This window comes from Monopterus albus, unplaced genomic scaffold, assembly GCF_001952655.1.
Source record: "Monopterus albus unplaced genomic scaffold, M_albus_1.0 scaffold93.1, whole genome shotgun sequence".
NCBI classification, from domain to species: Eukaryota; Metazoa; Chordata; class Actinopteri; order Synbranchiformes; family Synbranchidae; genus Monopterus; species Monopterus albus.
This window is the reverse complement of record NW_018127973.1, coordinates 1,407,367-1,424,806: the sequence shown is the minus strand read 5'-3', so window position 1 is coordinate 1,424,806 and position 17,440 is coordinate 1,407,367. Positions and strand designations below refer to the sequence as shown.

The following is a 17,440-nucleotide window of genomic DNA, read 5'->3' as shown; positions in this document are numbered from 1 at the left end:
CTCCAGGAGGAAAGAAAAGTGATGCATCTATCTACAGTAGGTTGACCGACATCATATGAAGAGACTGGAGTTTTTCCACCAGTGGTTTGACAGCCCACACAAAGTCATTCACACTTTTAAACGACACAGATACACAAATGCTAAGAACATTCCTTATGGATTGTGGAAGCTGTTTATTGCTGTAAATTACATTCTCATCTCCAGAGCAGAGAAGGGGCACAAATTGCACTTTAGAATGTGTCTCTACATGTTTACACCTGTCAGTACTTCTGTTTTTGGAGCTGGCTGACTCACCTCTTGCAAATATAAGGTATATTCTTTGTGTGAGATCCTGGACAGCTAAAACATATAACTGACACACAACATGAAACCAGGAGGATACACATAAAGGCTATGATGTGGACTATTTTTAAGATAAATGGCAGTTTTACTGGAAATTATGCTGGCCTATTTTATTACCATTACACTTGCCAGGTCAATGCCTGAATCTAGTAGCATAGATAAATACACAATAAACATTATGATGGAAAATGTTGTACAGAAACGGGAAATAATTGGCAAATATTGTCACAGCATTTATGACAAAGTTTGCAATGTGTATTAGCCCCACAGCTATATTTGTAAAAGAACTGCCGGTGCTGTGCACATGCATTTTTATTCCTAATAATGGATTTGCGTTTCACCAGTTGACACTGTTTCTTAAAACTGCCATCCCAGGAGTGTGCATGTAAAGAATACCGATGCACTGCTGTGTAACAATTCATAGAGACATGTCAAAATATACATTTTCTTCCATAATGTCATTTGTGGACTTTTGAACACGATATTGTACTGTTCATTTTTTGTATATATTTTAGTAGGCATAATAATTTAAACCAAACAACATTTGTAAATCCCAGAAGTCGAGTATAGCAAGCTTTATTTATGAACAACTACCTGTTGCAGGGGCACAGAATGATGTGGCCAGGGCTGCCTTCCAACTAATGTCACAGTACATTATACAGCAGTGCTTAGGTTAGAAAGCCTTTGGCAGGTGACCACTTCTCTCCGTCTCATAGTTTAAGACATAATTACCATGTTCAAGACATTAGTTGTTCTGTAATTACCAGCAGCCAGGTTGAAAGAAAAAAAAAAAGACATTCACACTGGATTGCTAGTTGTTACTGAGACTCGGAGATATAAGAAAATGTGTCAAAGTGTCAGCAAACTAGTGGTAAAATGGAAAAGCCACCATCACTTGTAGTTACATCTAGGTTAAATTTTATATTAAACACACACAATCAATTCAGCCAATTTAAAGAGGCCAAAAGCATCTGGCTGCACTTAACAAAATTGCTCCAAATAGAAAGCACAGCGAAATCTCCTATCATGACTATTTAAATGCTGTGACAACAAGGTTGGCAACCATCTTAAAAATTATGTGAACACTGTCAAGTCAGAATAATGGCATGTGAATGCTGCCATTTACAAGAGGGTATTAGAAGAACTGAGTTTTAATGTAAAACTATGGGTTTTTGGTACCAATTTGAAAGATGACTTTATAACCCACAAATAACACACAACAAAGGAAGGGTTATTTAAGGGGTAAAACCAGAGACTTATTAGATGGCATGGATAATTCATTGTCTACATGACAAATTGACCAAACTCTAGACAAATTAGACAAATTTTGCAGTGTCTGCATCTAGTGTAGCTTTAAATGGATGTAAAAACACCTTTGATTTGTATTTTGGTCCCTTTTTTAGTCCATACCTGGGTTCTTGGCAGTCTCATGCTCATTTGCCAGACAGCCGGACGCTGAGGGCAGAGTAGAGTCGATCATCTTCAGGTACTGCTCCCTGGCCAGATTCAGAATGAGCTTCAAATCGTTGATGGGTACTGAAGCCGAGGCTGATGCTTCTTCTTTCTGTCCTGAACACACCAATAGAGGCTGGTTTTCATTTTGATAACATTTTAGATTTAGTTTATGGCTTACCGGCAAATTCACAAGTGGTGGAAGACTGTGGTGTCACTGTATTCTTTTAATTATCTTTAGTTTTATTTTAAAGCTGCAACGGGTAACTACACGTCCATCGTGACACATAAATACATGGAGCTGACAGCTCTAAGGAGCAAAAGTGGGCAAATGAAATGCTAAGTGGGCATAAAGTAAGAATGTGGGGTTGTAGCTTTGTGTAAAAGAACTTTATTCAATGGAAGCTTTGTTACTGTCAGAATATATCTACTATGTCAAATCGCATTTTAGACAAAACATGATTTTTTTTTTTTAAATATCAGGTTCATTACATCAAAGGTTAGTTAACTTGTAACATAGACTAAATCTGTTAGTGTCAGCAAAATCTGCAGAACGACATGGGTGTAATGAAGCAATGAAACCAAAGTCTGTTTGTCACTGGAAATGGCTGAGAGTTCCAAGTAGATATCCACTGAAACAGAAATGTACATCACATGTCATCAGCTTGCAAACTTATCACACATACAGAGACGCAGCATGATGACAGTCTATAAGACGCACCCATGATGGTGCACATATACACATTTCACATAATCAGAAAAACTTCCAGCAATCCTTATAACCTTTGCACCCGAATAAGTCTGATGCATGTGAATCTACAGAGATGAATTTCATTAAGGCCCATGCTCTGCCAGGACTCTTCATTCTTGTCATGGTCATTTCAAAGGACAGGCTTATTGCTTTTATTCCAGGTGTGAGGAATTTCACTCCACTCCCTTTAATCTGGCTCCACTACACTGATATTCCACTATCTTTGCCTGCCAACGGGACATTATATCTTCTTCTTCTTCTTCTTTCGGCTGTTCCTGTTAGGGGTCGCCACAGCGAATCATCTGAAAATTGGCATTAAAAACCCATGTTTTTACGCCGGATGCCCTTCCTGACGCAACCCTCTCTATTTGTCCGGGCTCGGGACGGGCACAGAAGTCACAGGCTTGCAGCCCCTGTGGCTAGATTCAACGGGACATTATATGCTCCTGTAAAATAATGATATGTCAACAGTCTTCCTATGCACCGGCCTGTGCTGAAGGCCGGAGAGAACTGAGTGTTCAAACTGACAACAGATCAGGAAGCTCTCAGTACCCCAGACAGTTGACACATCTCTTCTACCCATTTAGCTCTGTCGCAGTTACAATATTTAAACAAGTGACAGGTGATCTCAATTTAATGTTTTTCCTTTTACAATTGGGAACTACTGAGTTTGCTTTTCCATCGTTCACTTCACTAACATGCAGCTCGGCAGTTCACAGTTGACCTTGCATCCAAAATGCACAAATGCAACCAATACTGTTTTTAAGTGAAAAATACTGTACCATTGTTGTTTCATTTGCCAAAATATATCCCAGATAATAAGCTACCCCACGCTTGTCTTGGTTATTATGATACATTAGCATGCAAGCAATTAATAAAGCCACAATCATAGCTCTACATACAACAAAAAACAAAGGTGATAAACTCTGTGTCATTACTGTGGAATAATGTGCTTCACATATTGTTTCTAATTTTCTTTCCATGTCAGGGGCTCTTTCAGTGTTGTACTTACTGAGATATTCTTTGACTACTAGTGTCTGAACTTTGGTCACTTTCCGCTCTCTTTCCAGCAGGCCGTCTCCTTGGAGACAGGGCAGAGGGTGGAGGATGTCAGCTACGGTTCGTCCTGATCGACAAGAGAGAATGAGTCAGATAAATAAAGGAATGATTAGCTAATTTGTGAACTTCAGTTGTGTACTGTTTGGAGTGGGGTCAGGGGCACCAGTAAGTTTAAAAGTTTGTTTGGTTTACTTCAAATCTTTGACAGAAAATTGGCATTAAAAACCCAGGTCATGAACTCAGAAGGATGAGGGGATTTAACAGGCAGGGGGTCTAATGAGCCTACTGTGCTGTAATAAGAGGGTTGAAGGATTGGGTAAATCTGAAGCCTGGCCTATAATAGAAACTGAAAGGCTGGATATTTTATTCTCAATGTTAACCATTATTTTTTCTAATTCTGTTTCTCATTAAAGGCCCAAACTTGCATTGCTGGTTTGGTTTAACAAAAACTGATATTCTCCTACCTTCTTAAGTCTTGTCCTCCTACTAAATAATTTTCACATTTAAAAATCATTCTATATGCTTCTGCTACACAAAATAATGCATATTTGATACCTACTTGAATGAAATTACACACAACCCATTGACATACGGATCATGTGACGAGGACTTTAAGGGTTATAAAGGTAAAGAGATTGAGAACCACTGGATTAGTAAACAATAACAAGAGCATAAATCTATGGTCACTGCTCCAATGCATAAACACGTGGTTGATGAATTCAATTTATAACCTCCTTGCTTGAAACTCAAGAAGCTGTATGGTAGAACAGGATACATAGGTGCACTGAGTTTGTTTTTTGTTCAGGTGCAACAACCCTCAGCTGTGCATTTTAAGAGTTCAGATTTTTAATAAAAACTCTGCTGTGTCACTGCTGCAGTTGGGGCAGTTTATAGTCTTGCTCCGTATTTCAAATACGTCTCCTGAAGATTGCATAAAACGGTAACTTTTTTTTTTCTCTTGAATATCATATAAAGCCAAAGAACAATGAATGACTTTTAACAAGAAAGAAGCTTTTAGTTCAGAGAACAAAACAAACAGTGTGAGATTTCCACTTCCATCCATCTTATTCACCTGTACAACCAGGAGAGTCCATACAACCCTACAAACACGTTCACCCTCATTCTCCTCATCACCTTTATATCTTCCTTTCCTCTCTGTTAATCAATACATGTGCTCAATATACTCTCTCACCCCTTTCATCTTTAATTGACTGTTCTTAGTTCTGTGACAAAGATTAGGAACAAAGCAGTAAGAACTTTCCAATGCTATGACAGAGGCAGCCAAAGAGACATGTGGCACAAATGAAGAAAAATCTCTGTAGTACGAATGGCCTACAGCGCTGAAGACCATCAGTTTTAGTAACACAGGCTTGCCTGATGAACAACGACAGTCTCTGAACTTCTGTCAATGGAGCCAGACGGGCTTCTACTCCAATTAAGTTGAGGGGTGAGAGAGTCAGGATGCTTGAAGGGCTTTTCTTTACAATATGGCACAGAACTGTTGTTAGAAGTTTCCAAACCTCCACGTGTTGATAAACTACTCAAGAGTTTTAAATTGGATACAGTACAAGTGAGGGTTCCAAACTGAGAGGCATGGAGGGTGGCACGTAAGGATACTACACAAGGTGAAAGGGACAGGTACATGACAGTGATGCAAAAACAACAGGAAGTGATTTACTGTAGTGAGGACAGCTCACCAGCACGGTCAGCAGCTGTTTCTGCAGCAGAGGCTGAGACACACAGCAGCTTATGTAGGTGATAAAAACATTAGCACCAAAATCTGTATTCTTTCTTTGAGTCTTAACCTTGAGTCAGACCTGAAGACACAGACAATAGTACATGTATATTTAGATTCAGTATAACGTACTGTACACTTTCAGACAATATCACTATCTATGATGCCCATTAACTATATATTGTGGTTTCAATAAATCTGCATAGGAGGCATAGAAAAAATGACACTTGTTATAACTCCAGAACTCAAATCCTGAAGTTTTCTTCAGTGCCAAGTAACTGAGTGATAGTTGGGTGTACATTCATGGGTACACTGCAAACAGGAAAGGCTTCGAGTTCATTCAGCCTGCTTTCATGGTGCCAGATTGCAAAAATGTAAACAAGTATAGACAAAAACACGAGCAAAGTTGTCTCCATTTTGTTTGCGGCACCAAAACATTCAGCGACAAAAACACAAAGACCTCTACAAACATAACAACATAATATACCTGATAGCAAAGACTTCTCTTTCAGCAACCCAGAGACGGTTGCCATGGCAGCTGCTCCATTAATTTGACTGTACGAGTGCAACATCCTGACCCTGCAGGCACCACAGCCGACGCTGTCCGAGCCCTGGACCAACAGGAAGTACTGAGTGCTTTCACCTTTCACCTCAACATCAGGCGCTAAAGGGTGCAGACAGAAGGAGAGAGATTACATCCAGAGTTTATCCACAACAGAGGAATGTTGTACTAACTGGTCTTGGGGCTTAAAGTAAGAAAAACTTCTATGCCTGAAATGTGGGGGTTGTGGGAAAGAATGGATGAAAAAATAAAGAAATTAATAAATTAAAAATGAACTGTTGCATAAGAGCATCTGCTGCTCTGTAGTTTTTATCCTAGTTTGTCCTCATCTGTGCTTCTTTCATGCCATACAGCTCTATGTATTACACTCAGTCAAAAGGTTGGTTAAGTGTATTATATACCTAGCCCCCAAGTGATTCAGACACACAAGTCTCCTAGACAAAACAAAGGCTTTATCATCTATACCAGTGCAGCCCTAGTAACCAGTTTAATTCCCCCAGAGAGGACAATATGGCTCCATTTAACAAAGTAATGAAAAGGACTTGGAAAAAAAAGATATCATCTTACTGGGTAAGGACTTTGGTCTCCTGGCCATATACTCTCTCCAGCGCTGAGCACTGAGTTGGCTGGCTGCTGGCTGGGCGATCGGGGTGATCATACAGGACAAGCTGAACAATGCTCCAATCTGGAGACAGTAAACAAAAGTCACTAAACACAAAAAATGCACAACAAATCTTACATGTTATCTGCTATGTCCTACATACAGTACATTTGACTGAGCACTAAAGAAAAGGAGAAATCTGAGTTTGAATACAAATAACTTACTTGTTTGCACAATTTGAAATTACATCTTTCTATACAGCAGACATTTGTACGTAGAGTATAAGGGGTGATACCTTTCCACGCAGTGACCTCAGCTGGTTCAACAGCAGTTTAGCTTTCACTGACCTCCCAGACAGGCCCCTGTTTGTTAGTTGTGAAGGATCAGTACAAAATTAAGGAGCAGGAGCAACTACCCACTTTTTGAGACAATGCCTAGGGCACATTAAAATACCAGTCTATAAAATATATATTAAGAGTCAGAGCTGTTACATTTTATTACTATGATGATGGCATTAATGTACTTTAATCTGAGCATCCGTTTCACGCTAGTAGGTTCATTTAAAAGTGGACAGATGTAGAAATGATGTTACTTTAGTTCTCCTTTTAAACATGCACAGCCTTCAAAATGAGGATACAGTTCGAACTGGGTGCTGGACATCAGAAAGCTGGGTAGGTCTGACAGATTAACCAGCTGAACCAAGTCTAACACTGGTGCGTAGTAATGAAAGACCTGCAAACACAGAACAGACACAGAGAGGATGAAAGACAGAATGAAATAAGAAAAAACAAACAAACACAGAGGTGAAGAGGAACAAAAAACACTCGGTTATCTTACAGAAAAGATTTTTTTTTAAATCGCAGTGGCTTGTGAAGCAGCAGGTTCAGGGTTTGGAGAGCATCCAAAGAAGTGTACACTCTAGGACTTGAAACTTAAAGCTTAGGAACTGCCATGGGACTTTGTGGTCTTGACTCAAGACCTAGATGGGACTTGCATAACACTGGCTTTGTACACCTCTGCCAGAAACCATTAAAAGAATGGACTGTATGCAACTTCTTAGCTAGGAAATGAGATGTGGCTTGAAGCTGGGGTTAAAGGAACAGTTTGCTAAATATGGACACAGGCATATTTTCACTCCAGTTTTCTTTCAAACTGCAGAAATCAACAACCTCACACGCATTACATTGCCCTGAACATGATTTCCTCACTGACAACATTTGGCTCAAGTGCAGGCCCTACAGCACTCTGGCAGTAGACCTGGACTTGCTTCGCTGGAGCAACTTCTGGCATGCTGGACAACAAAAGTTTGTCAGAGAGGAAGAAACAAGAAATAATGAGGCAAATAATTTCCTAAAAGGCCATACAATTGGTTGGCAAAAATAAAAACGCATGAATTTTGCTACCTGAAGTGTTTGAAGAAATTCAATAAGACACAGCCATGACAGTCTTGTTTCAGACAAAAAAAGCACAGTGAACCCAATGTTCGGCTGAATAAATAACCAAAATGGCAATTCAGTCTAATTTTCAAGTCAGCTATGACAGACTCAAGCATTAATTATTCCCTAAAATTAAGATGGGGAATTAAAGAAGCTAGAGAAGTAGTGAATAAAACAGGACTCACCTCAGCCTGTAGTCTGTGGTCCGTAGTGGTGTGGGGAGCTTGCAAGAGACTGGCCCCTGACATGTGGTGAACTGGAGAGCGCAGAGAAAAGCCATCGAAACGGAGCTCGGACACAAACTGCAGCAAACACACAGACGAGGTCATATAACAGTAAGTTCAACATACGTTCCCTCAGTCAATATTAGCTGGAAATAATCACAGATATACAGATGGTGCGATCTCATCATTGAGATTGCTTTGACGCTACAGCGCATAATGCAGCTATCAGGTAATGGTTCTCACATGAACTGGGCAGTCAGTGGTACGTGTACACACACAAACACACTTATTGTTTGTTATGCTATGTATCACATCAAGCTGTAAAGTGGTGGTGGTTGCTCTTAGACAGGCTTTTGTCCCTTTGAGAATTCTCCTTTGTTCCACTGCTTTAACATGGAACAAAGCTGAAGCGTTTACTGACTGAGGAGCCCGCTCACTTCTGAAGGCAGCAACTTAGAAAAGGTCACTTTAGTCAAGGAGACACTGTGTGCTTGCCTCAGCACACTCAAAGCTCAGCAGAAAGAGCAAAGAAACCTTTGTCAAGCATGCAATAGCACAATCGGTCAACTGGGATATGATTTCAATTGTGGAGCTTATAGTGTGACTGACACTAGAATTTGATATTAATATGCGAAAGGTTTGAAAATGTGGTGCTGATACATCAATCTATGTTTGTTTTAATGCACATTTTTAATAAGGATCACTTAAATATGTTTAAATTAGTTGGAACTGTAGCTGGAATGTGAACTGATTGGCCATTTTACAATAGAAAAATAACAAAGACACAGTTTCAAAAGCACCTCTAACATATCTGTGCTATTTCTGGTCTGCAACTTCCTTCTTCTTATCAACAGACATAAAACACGGATAATAAACCGCTATCAGCAAATACAGTATGTGACCTCTCTTGTTCGGATATTTAACCTGGTGTAACTAGTACTAATGCAACTACTTAGGTCATAATGAACAGGAGTGTTGCAATATAACGGTTTTGACAATAACCATGATTTTTAAAACACGAAATACTAACATCATGTTAATAATACACATATGATAATATTCCAGAGATAATCCAGAGATAGTAACTATCTGGTTGACACTCTAAGGTGGCCGTACTGCACCTTAACGCTGGCTGCCACCCAATAATACACATATGATAATATTGTAAACAATCCAGACATAGTAACTATCTGGTTGACACTCTTAAGGTGGCTGTACCGCACCTTAACGCCAAAAAGAAGACCATCACGCTGTAACTAGCTAGGTAGCTACTACCCTACCAGACAGACAGCATACACAATAAAGTTAAGCATGATTATTATTTATTTTTTCAATTTTTTTTAATATCATTATGGTGAACTTTTTTGCCAAAATAATCACGTTGTGACAAATGTACAAAATTGAATATTAACAAAAACATGTGCAGTTCAATGTGCTATACAAGTGTCAACGGTCTCCAAAAAGACATTCTGCATGTTCAGACCACGGAGGAGCTCTCGTCAGCTAAAGGTCTCAGACAGTGGCTGCTGGACCAAAGAGACTGCACTCTCTCCACAGAGGGAGTGGGACATCAGTTAACATCAGTTTGGCTTTTTGGTCATGATATTACCTTTGTATTGAAATATTCTTTTTATTTTGGAGTAATTCAAGCTTTGCATTACATTAATAACCACAGCGTTGTACTGGATTGCCAAATTTACTCGTTAGACAGATAACGCCACCTTTGTTCTAAAGGCTGCATTTTGTACATTTGCCAGGTGTGATTGTTGCTAGGAAACAGGACATGATGGGAGGAGCATGGTGAATGATTAGGTCGGGTCACTTTTTTTTTTGTTTTAATTAAATATTACATTTTACAGTTTTGAAACTAGTACAATCAATGCCAAGGTGCACTGAAGCTGTTCTGGAGGTGCGGCACAGCACCTTACTAAGACACTTTATGTTGGTTTTTCCTTTCAGTTATCACCCATTTGTAACTCAAATGTACATTTTCTTATGCAAGCTGATCAGCGATTAAAATCTCAGCCTAATTAATGAACACCAAGAGTATGAGACATGAAAGGAAACCGCAGCGAAACAGATTGCTGACTCTCCCTCAAGGACCATGGATGCAAGGCACAAAAAAATCATCCAAAAAAAGCTCCTGCCAGTTTTCCTGCAATGAGAAATAAGTACAAGCGGGCATGAAGTATTCTCCAGGGTATCTCAGCCTATTCACTTCAACACCAAAATGCAGGTACTATCATCTGACCACTGCTCACAGTAGCTGCTACCCAGAGTTGAGGATTTGTACATGGCCATTTCAGATTCCAGGTCCACAGCCTCCCATGGGATGCAAAACATAAAGCCATTATTTATATCTAAATGTACTTTTACACTTTTATACAAATCCTATAAAAGTAAAGAACAGCACTGTACCTGCATGTCAATAATATCAGCAGTGTCCTTTAAATACAGACTAAAACCGCCTGGAGGCATTCTCTAACACTTGTCCTTTACTGAAGACACGACCACCATCATTTGCAGCCGACTCTTCAGAGAACAAGGTCGAGCCAGAGCAGGGCTGGCAGGGTGCTTATCACCTTATCCCCCCACTGAGTCAAAAATTCAACCAATTTAAAAAGAAAATATGTTAAAATTTACCATCTGGCCTTGTATGCGCTGCATGAGTAATGTTCTATGAAAAGCCATAAGAACAAATACAGATGTATGGATCTGGTCTATGATTAGCATAAAAGGTACAAAAGGTTCTTAAGGAAAACACTATTTTTCTGCCTTTTCTCACCGAGTCCAGCTACAGAGAATGACGTTCATAATAAGAAGCCCTGGGCAAGCAAGCCGGTAAGTTCAAAAGGACAGCTTTTTCTCATGCCCTCTACAGTACTTGTCCAGAATGCACACGCAGAGAAACACACACAAACTAAGGGTTAAGACGAGACAAAAGTTCTTTCTCTCAACACACAACTTCCCCCTTCATCACTGCTTTCAAATGATCAATCACACCTACAACAGAGGACTTGAGAAGTTCAGCCCTGTCTTAGCTTTCTTGTCAGTGACAAACAGCTTCATCATACTGATGAGGGATGCTCACACAGAGACACACAACATTCATGAAAAAGCCCTAGACTTCCTGTCCTTAAGATAACCAGGGCTCTTTGGGCCCCAGGCTCCTGTGTCATAAAGCCCCTTGCTGCTGTGTCTGTGATTACAGTTTCTTTAAACTAAAACTGTTGGGCTGTTCTTATGCTCTGTAGGTTCAAATGAGTTTCCTTGTTTTCGCCAACTTCTCCTATATTTTGCAATCCTAAATAAGGAAGAAAAATGTGAAATAAATTATGCAAAAGATAATATTATCCTTAAAGTTTCTTCCACAAACACTCTCCATTTTTAGAGATCTTTACCTTCTTCTCTCTGACAACCAGGCTGCCCCTCCATAGTTCCTTGTTGTCTAAACAGCTATCCAGCTCAGCGGGATCTACCAGGCCTGCACTCAGGTGGGCTGCTGCTTTCTGCCACCTAGGTTAAAAAATAAATTAATAAAAATAATAATAAATCATTCACTGACCAGCACAACAGAACTTTATTACTGATTCCTGTAAAATTAAACAAAAGCCCTATTTCATGTTAACTTCTTATTTGGACAGGTGAAGCAGCAGTTAAGGGCTTCAAGGAGTTAATTCTGCAGACATGTTGCAGACTGCTCATTCATTAAGTCAACTCCTGCTCATGTTTACTCATCTAACTCCCCCTAGTGGTGAATTCCTCATCACCCATTCATCTGTGGCACATCCAACATGAACTAATGAACACACTGTATCTACATTTACATTCTAAACTTACCATATGACCTGGTTATGTAAAGTGCCCCGAGACAGTTGTTGTGAATTGGCTTTATAAATCAAACTGAATATGTACGCCATTAATTCAGCGACAGTGTTTTTATAAATTAGATTATCCTGAAAGTTGTCTTCATATTTTTTGTTGAGCAATCAGAGAAAGTGTAATGAATATGAATGTTTCGCCTCCTCACCCAGTGGCATGGTGTGTGACTACAGTGATTTTAGCAGCATGCCAGCAGGACATGTGTTTGAGGGCTCCCAGCAGAGGCAGAAGGTCTTTAACAGGAGGGGACTGCTCAGCAGAGGCCAACAGCAGCACATCCAACAGAGCTTTACCTGAGGGGAGAAAAAAGGACAAACCAAAGAGGAATTCAGACTTTCTTCTTTAACATACATGTCTCTATAGGGTTTCATGAAGGCTTGGTGACCTAAGTTAGTCCCTCCAGCATAACCATCTTTTGAACAAGTAGGATGAGTTGCCTGGTCATTGTTCTAAATATCAGGATCTGTGGGGGAGCAGCTGGAAGCAGCAGTGACTCCAGCTCTTCATGGCTTCTTACACTGTAGGGTGACTACTTCTGAACTCTTGGGGAGGTGGTGTGTGCTAAGAAGAAATCAGAGCAGAAGTATCCTAGCTTCCCAGCGGTGAGTGCATATACAGGGTGGGTGAAATGTAACTAGGCATTAAAAATTGGTAATAAAGTCCATATTTTTACTACAAATTTACGGAAACAAATTGTACACGTATTTTAAATTACATGGGAAAATGAAAGCAAATCTCTAAATTTCAACATAGGCACCAGTGGTATCAACCGGTTTCCTACAAGTTCTATAGTCAATTTTTAATGCCTAGTTACTTTTCACCCACCCAGTATATGAAGTACAGCAGACCACCACCTTCGTTTGCTTTGCAAAGCTGTGAAGTTTGGCTTTTTAAGTCCTCACTACTGGCAGCTATTGGCCAAGACAAAACTCCCAGTTGAGACACTGTCTTGTGTCAGTAAACTAACTGTTAGACAACAAACTAAACAACTGTTCTCCTCATTAACACAAAATGGAGGAAACTCATGAGTTGTGTTGCACAGCCAAAATCATCTGAGAAACAATGTGTGGAAGCATTCTGGAAATGAAAGAAAACTATGTCTGAATTAATCTGAATACAACAACCCTACACAGCACACAGTTAACATCAGCATGACTAGGTACAGTACTGTTTATGAAGAACTCTGAAACTGTTCACTGTACCTGGTGGTGGCAGCTTGTCTGACAATAGATGTAGTCCGTCTGCAGCCTCCTCTAAGAACCTGTTCAATATAGACAATCAGATCAGGTCAGAACTTGCTGGCTCACTGTTTCTTAAGGACACATGATATCTCCGTAATATCTTTATTCCCCATTTATTTTTACAACAGCACAGCGTCTCTGATTTAATATGCTCATTCTTAAATAAAAGTCATTTAAAACATTTTTTAAAAGCTATGAGAATAGGTTTTTTATCCAGTAAGTCAAAGATTAGTTAGAAGAGCAAAGACAGCACTATTTCCATTTAAATCTAATCACAGCCCACATAAATGTATCTGGCACAATTCTTCAACAGCAAATAAGGTCACTTATTTACATAAAGTGCAGAAAATCTCATCTGTCACTCACTCTGTCAGTGCTGGCTGCTCAGCCTTTTGGTCCGGTGCCTCCTGATTACTCAGAGAGCTGAGATAAGACTCCAAAGCAGTCGGCTTCTCCTCCTCACTGTCAGTCTTCAGATGGCCTGTGCCCAACTCTTCCCAGTCTGAGCTGCAGAACTACAAAACAAGAGGCAGACATTTAGAGGTAGAGGTAAAAGGCATTTATCCACATTCACGGACATTGCATTATGAGCTATTAGTTGCTGTACAGAAAATTAGTCACCAATCCTCCAACTGTCTTACTTGTGTCATCCCATGGCAAGCCTGAACAGAAAAGTACCACCTCTGAACTGATGGACTGCCATTCAAAGAACAAGCTTAAAAAAAAAAAAAACACACACAGACATACAGAAATAAGTTAAGGAAGATTTTCTTGTGATGGAAATCAGGCAGGAAAATCCCCACAGTGCAAAAGTTACTGTACCTGGAAATACAGAAATCCCTCTTGCTGATTCCTGATTTGAAGCGTCCACAAGTCTGTTATAAATCTTCTTCACTGGTTCCAGACCTGGAACAGTGACAAGTGCTGTCAGGCTTTATCATACAGACTGCTGTGGCTTTCTCACAAACCAGACAAGAATATAAACGTGTAAATCGCACTCAACGTGTACGGGTTATGGTTAGCATGGCAGATCTCAGGAGTAAAGCACTGTATGCTTCTTGTAAATTACCCTGTCAGATAGCAACATTTAATACCAGTTGCTCTCAAGCCGTCTTTTTTACCGCAGAGGTTATGAATAGGTTAACGTTAAGTTAACTGTCATATGTCCAATGTTTACAAGTAGGGATGCACCAATATCACTTTTTCCAGACCAAGTACTTACATTTGAGTACTCACCCATACCAAGTGCCTAATGATGCAGTGTTTCTATTATAAACACTACAATGACCATAAACGTGCAGTGACTTTAGAGACAGTTTAATTTCATGAGATTTACTTTCTGATAGTGATTAAATAGAATATCCTATGTAACAGGAGGCTGTGTAAATGACCTGAAAACCTCCTGTTCATGCTGTAATACAGTGGATTTTAACCTCTGTAGGAGTGCGACCCTCTGTTAGGATGTAGTGATTTCACAACCCCCGAGACCAGAACATCGCAGTCGATAAGTTAAATGTTTAATTTAACGACGGTACGTGTTCTTACTTTAAAAAGGCTGCTGTCTGTGGCTTCATCCTGTCCTCTCTGAAGGACACACACCTCTTCTGCTGTGGAGGAGCTGCTGGTCTCAGTCTCCACAAGGATTCAACCCATGTTCATACACAGAGCTCATGTGGCATTAACCACATAGTGTGTTTATCACACACACGTGACTGAGCTTGCAGTCAGCTTAACTTTTGTTTTCCTCACTTAACTTAAAGTATAGTCGAACCGCAGAAATGTCTTCTGTGCCGCCTAACGATCCGCTTAGCCAACGTGTGTTAATATAATGTAATATAATGCTATTAACTGGTATCGGTGGAGAAACCACAAGTACCAGTATAGTACTAGAGGGTGGTATCGGACCCGGTACTGGTATCGTCATAGGTGCATCCCTAAGCTTAACTACAAGTGACTCCATTGTGCCTTTCTAAGCCGCTAGCTAGCGTTTACCAAACTTGGTTGAAGTTAGCAGCGTTGACTAGCAGAGTAATTGAGTGTTTTCTGTATCAGATGGAAATGCAAACTTACATGTACAATTTTCTGCCAAGTCGTCATCAGTTTTGCAAAAGGATACAACTAACACGTAGCGGTCCATGTTGTATGAACATGAATAAATTCCCGATTAATGTATGGAGAGAATTTTCGGTCAATTGTGACCAACAGTCCTTCCTGTCAAATTTCCCACCAGTTCTTCTTCTTCTTCCATAGTGTCTTACGACAGTGGCATCCTAGTGTTGCACTACTGCCACCTTGTGTCCGTAGACTGCATCGCCGTCCATTATCATAATCAGAAGAAGAGTTGAATTTACAAGGAATTTGACTCCTGTGCAGAAGCTCTCAGTGGGTTTGGAAAGCAACAGGGAATAGATCATAACAATGAAAATAAAAACATACAATAAACATACAAAATAAACAATTTGTGCATTCAAATAGAAAATATGTGCACCTTTTATCTCCTCTCTTCCATCCGTCTCTGTTGTCTGAACCCATCACTTTTCCCTCCTTTTGTTTCACAAAGTATCAGTATTGATATTGGTGATAACAGCCTGGATTTTACTTGGTATCAGATCAGAAAGGAAATAAGTGGTATCACACATCATTACTGATGAGAGGAAGAAGAAAAAATAGTGTTCATTAAATCTAAGACAAAAGGGGAAGTTCAGGCTAAAGGTAGACTCTGTAGTCTCAAGCTTTTTTATGATTGATTTTGGACCCAGTCATCTTATTATTCAAATAGCATTGCAAGGTAAGCTAAGTCTAATGATGAGGAGCCTAGTATATGGGACATATGGTCCAGTACAAAGATAAGTTTTAGGTGGGAATAGTTAGCCAGATTATTCTACTGATATAACCATTTACAAGCTGTGTACGCTCACACTGATAGTTTTTACAATTGAGTGCCAAACATTGTTTTCTTCTGTTCCATTTGGAATTCACTTTCTCAACAGAAAGGCACCTTGGCTTCTATACTCTGATGATGTTTACTGTCTTATTTTAGTGTGTTGCATGCTAACATTTTGCTAAGGAGCACAATATAAAAACTCCAACTGAGGCTGAAGGGAATGTCACTTTCCTTTGTAGGTATTTGCTCATAAGAAAAAAAAAAGCTCAAATTTGACCAAATAAATAAAAGTTGGGTTGATACTACTATACTGAGGATTACAAAACTAGGTCTCTAAGATCAGTGGAGAGGAGATTGTTGGCCGTTCCTCAATCCAGACTTAAAACAAGAGCCGACTGTGTCTTTGAAGTTGTGGCTGTGAAACTCTGGAACTCTCTTCTAATGAATTTAAGATCAGTGGACTTTTTTTTAAGGGCACATTTTTAAAATGGTTTTTGAGTAGTGATTTTTGTAATTATTTGTGCATTCTCATGTTGTTTTTGTGAAAATATTGCTCCTGTATTTTATAGGATACCGCCTATAGTTTTATTATTATTAGTCCTTACTTAAAACAGCTAACATGACACCTCGGTCGAGGAGTTTGCATTTGACAATACTCCTAGTTTTCCCATTACTGGCATCCAGGCCTCCCTCTGGAAGATACGAAGTCAGATCAGTGTCTCATCTTTAGTGAGACAGAAATACTGCTGCTCATATTACTACTTGTTGATGATTAGTCTCACTAGTGCAGAATTTTTCCTTCTCCTGTAACAGGAGTGCACACAGTTATGATGTCTATTGGTAAAAGAAAAAGAACAGTCATGTCTTAAGATCTTTATATTCATCTCATTTCCATCCATCCAGCCATCCATTTTCCTCCGCTTATCCGGAACCGGGTCACGGGGGCAGCAGTCTAAGCAAAGATGCTCAGAGTTCCCTCTCTCCAGACACTTCCTCCAGCTCCTCCGGAGGAATGCCAAGACGTTCCCAGGCCAGCCAAGAGACATAGTCCCTCCAGCGTGTCCTGGGTCTTCCCCGGGACCTCCCCCCAGTGGGACATGCCCAGAACACATCCCTAGGAAGGCGCCCAGGAGGCATCCGAAACAGATGCCCGAGCCACCTCAGCTGGCGCCTCTCGATGTGGAGGAGCAGCGGTTCTACTCTGAGCTCCTCCCGGGTGACCGAGCTCCTCACCCTATCTCTAAGGGTGCGCCCGGCCACCCTGCAGAGGA

The 17,440-nt window shown here is 40.1% G+C and overlaps 1 protein-coding gene across 2 annotated transcripts in view; it reads right to left on the bottom strand.

Annotated features, from left to right (window-relative positions):
- The window catches only part of mtbp (MDM2 binding protein), a 26,338-nt gene extending 10,800 nt beyond the window's left edge, over positions 1–15,538 (bottom strand). For both annotated transcript variants that reach the window (XR_002275558.1, XM_020608410.1), the window contains exons 1-14: positions 15,356–15,538; positions 14,108–14,191; positions 13,927–14,000; positions 13,652–13,800; positions 13,247–13,305; positions 12,193–12,337; positions 11,564–11,678; positions 8,124–8,240; positions 7,140–7,234; positions 6,798–6,864; positions 6,469–6,586; positions 5,827–6,003; positions 3,558–3,671; positions 1,753–1,911 (exon numbers count right to left, since the gene is read on the bottom strand). Coding sequence is in view for 1 of the 2 variants with exons in the window: in XM_020608410.1 (XP_020464066.1) it covers positions 1,753–1,911; positions 3,558–3,671; positions 5,827–6,003; positions 6,469–6,586; positions 6,798–6,864; positions 7,140–7,234; positions 8,124–8,240; positions 11,564–11,678; positions 12,193–12,337; positions 13,247–13,305; positions 13,652–13,800; positions 13,927–14,000; positions 14,108–14,191; positions 15,356–15,422 (1,540 nt within the window). In the remaining variant the exon portion in view is untranslated. The remainder of the gene's footprint in view (positions 1–1,752; positions 1,912–3,557; positions 3,672–5,826; positions 6,004–6,468; positions 6,587–6,797; positions 6,865–7,139; positions 7,235–8,123; positions 8,241–11,563; positions 11,679–12,192; positions 12,338–13,246; positions 13,306–13,651; positions 13,801–13,926; positions 14,001–14,107; positions 14,192–15,355) is intronic.
- Between the last annotated feature and the right edge of the window lie 1,902 nt (positions 15,539–17,440).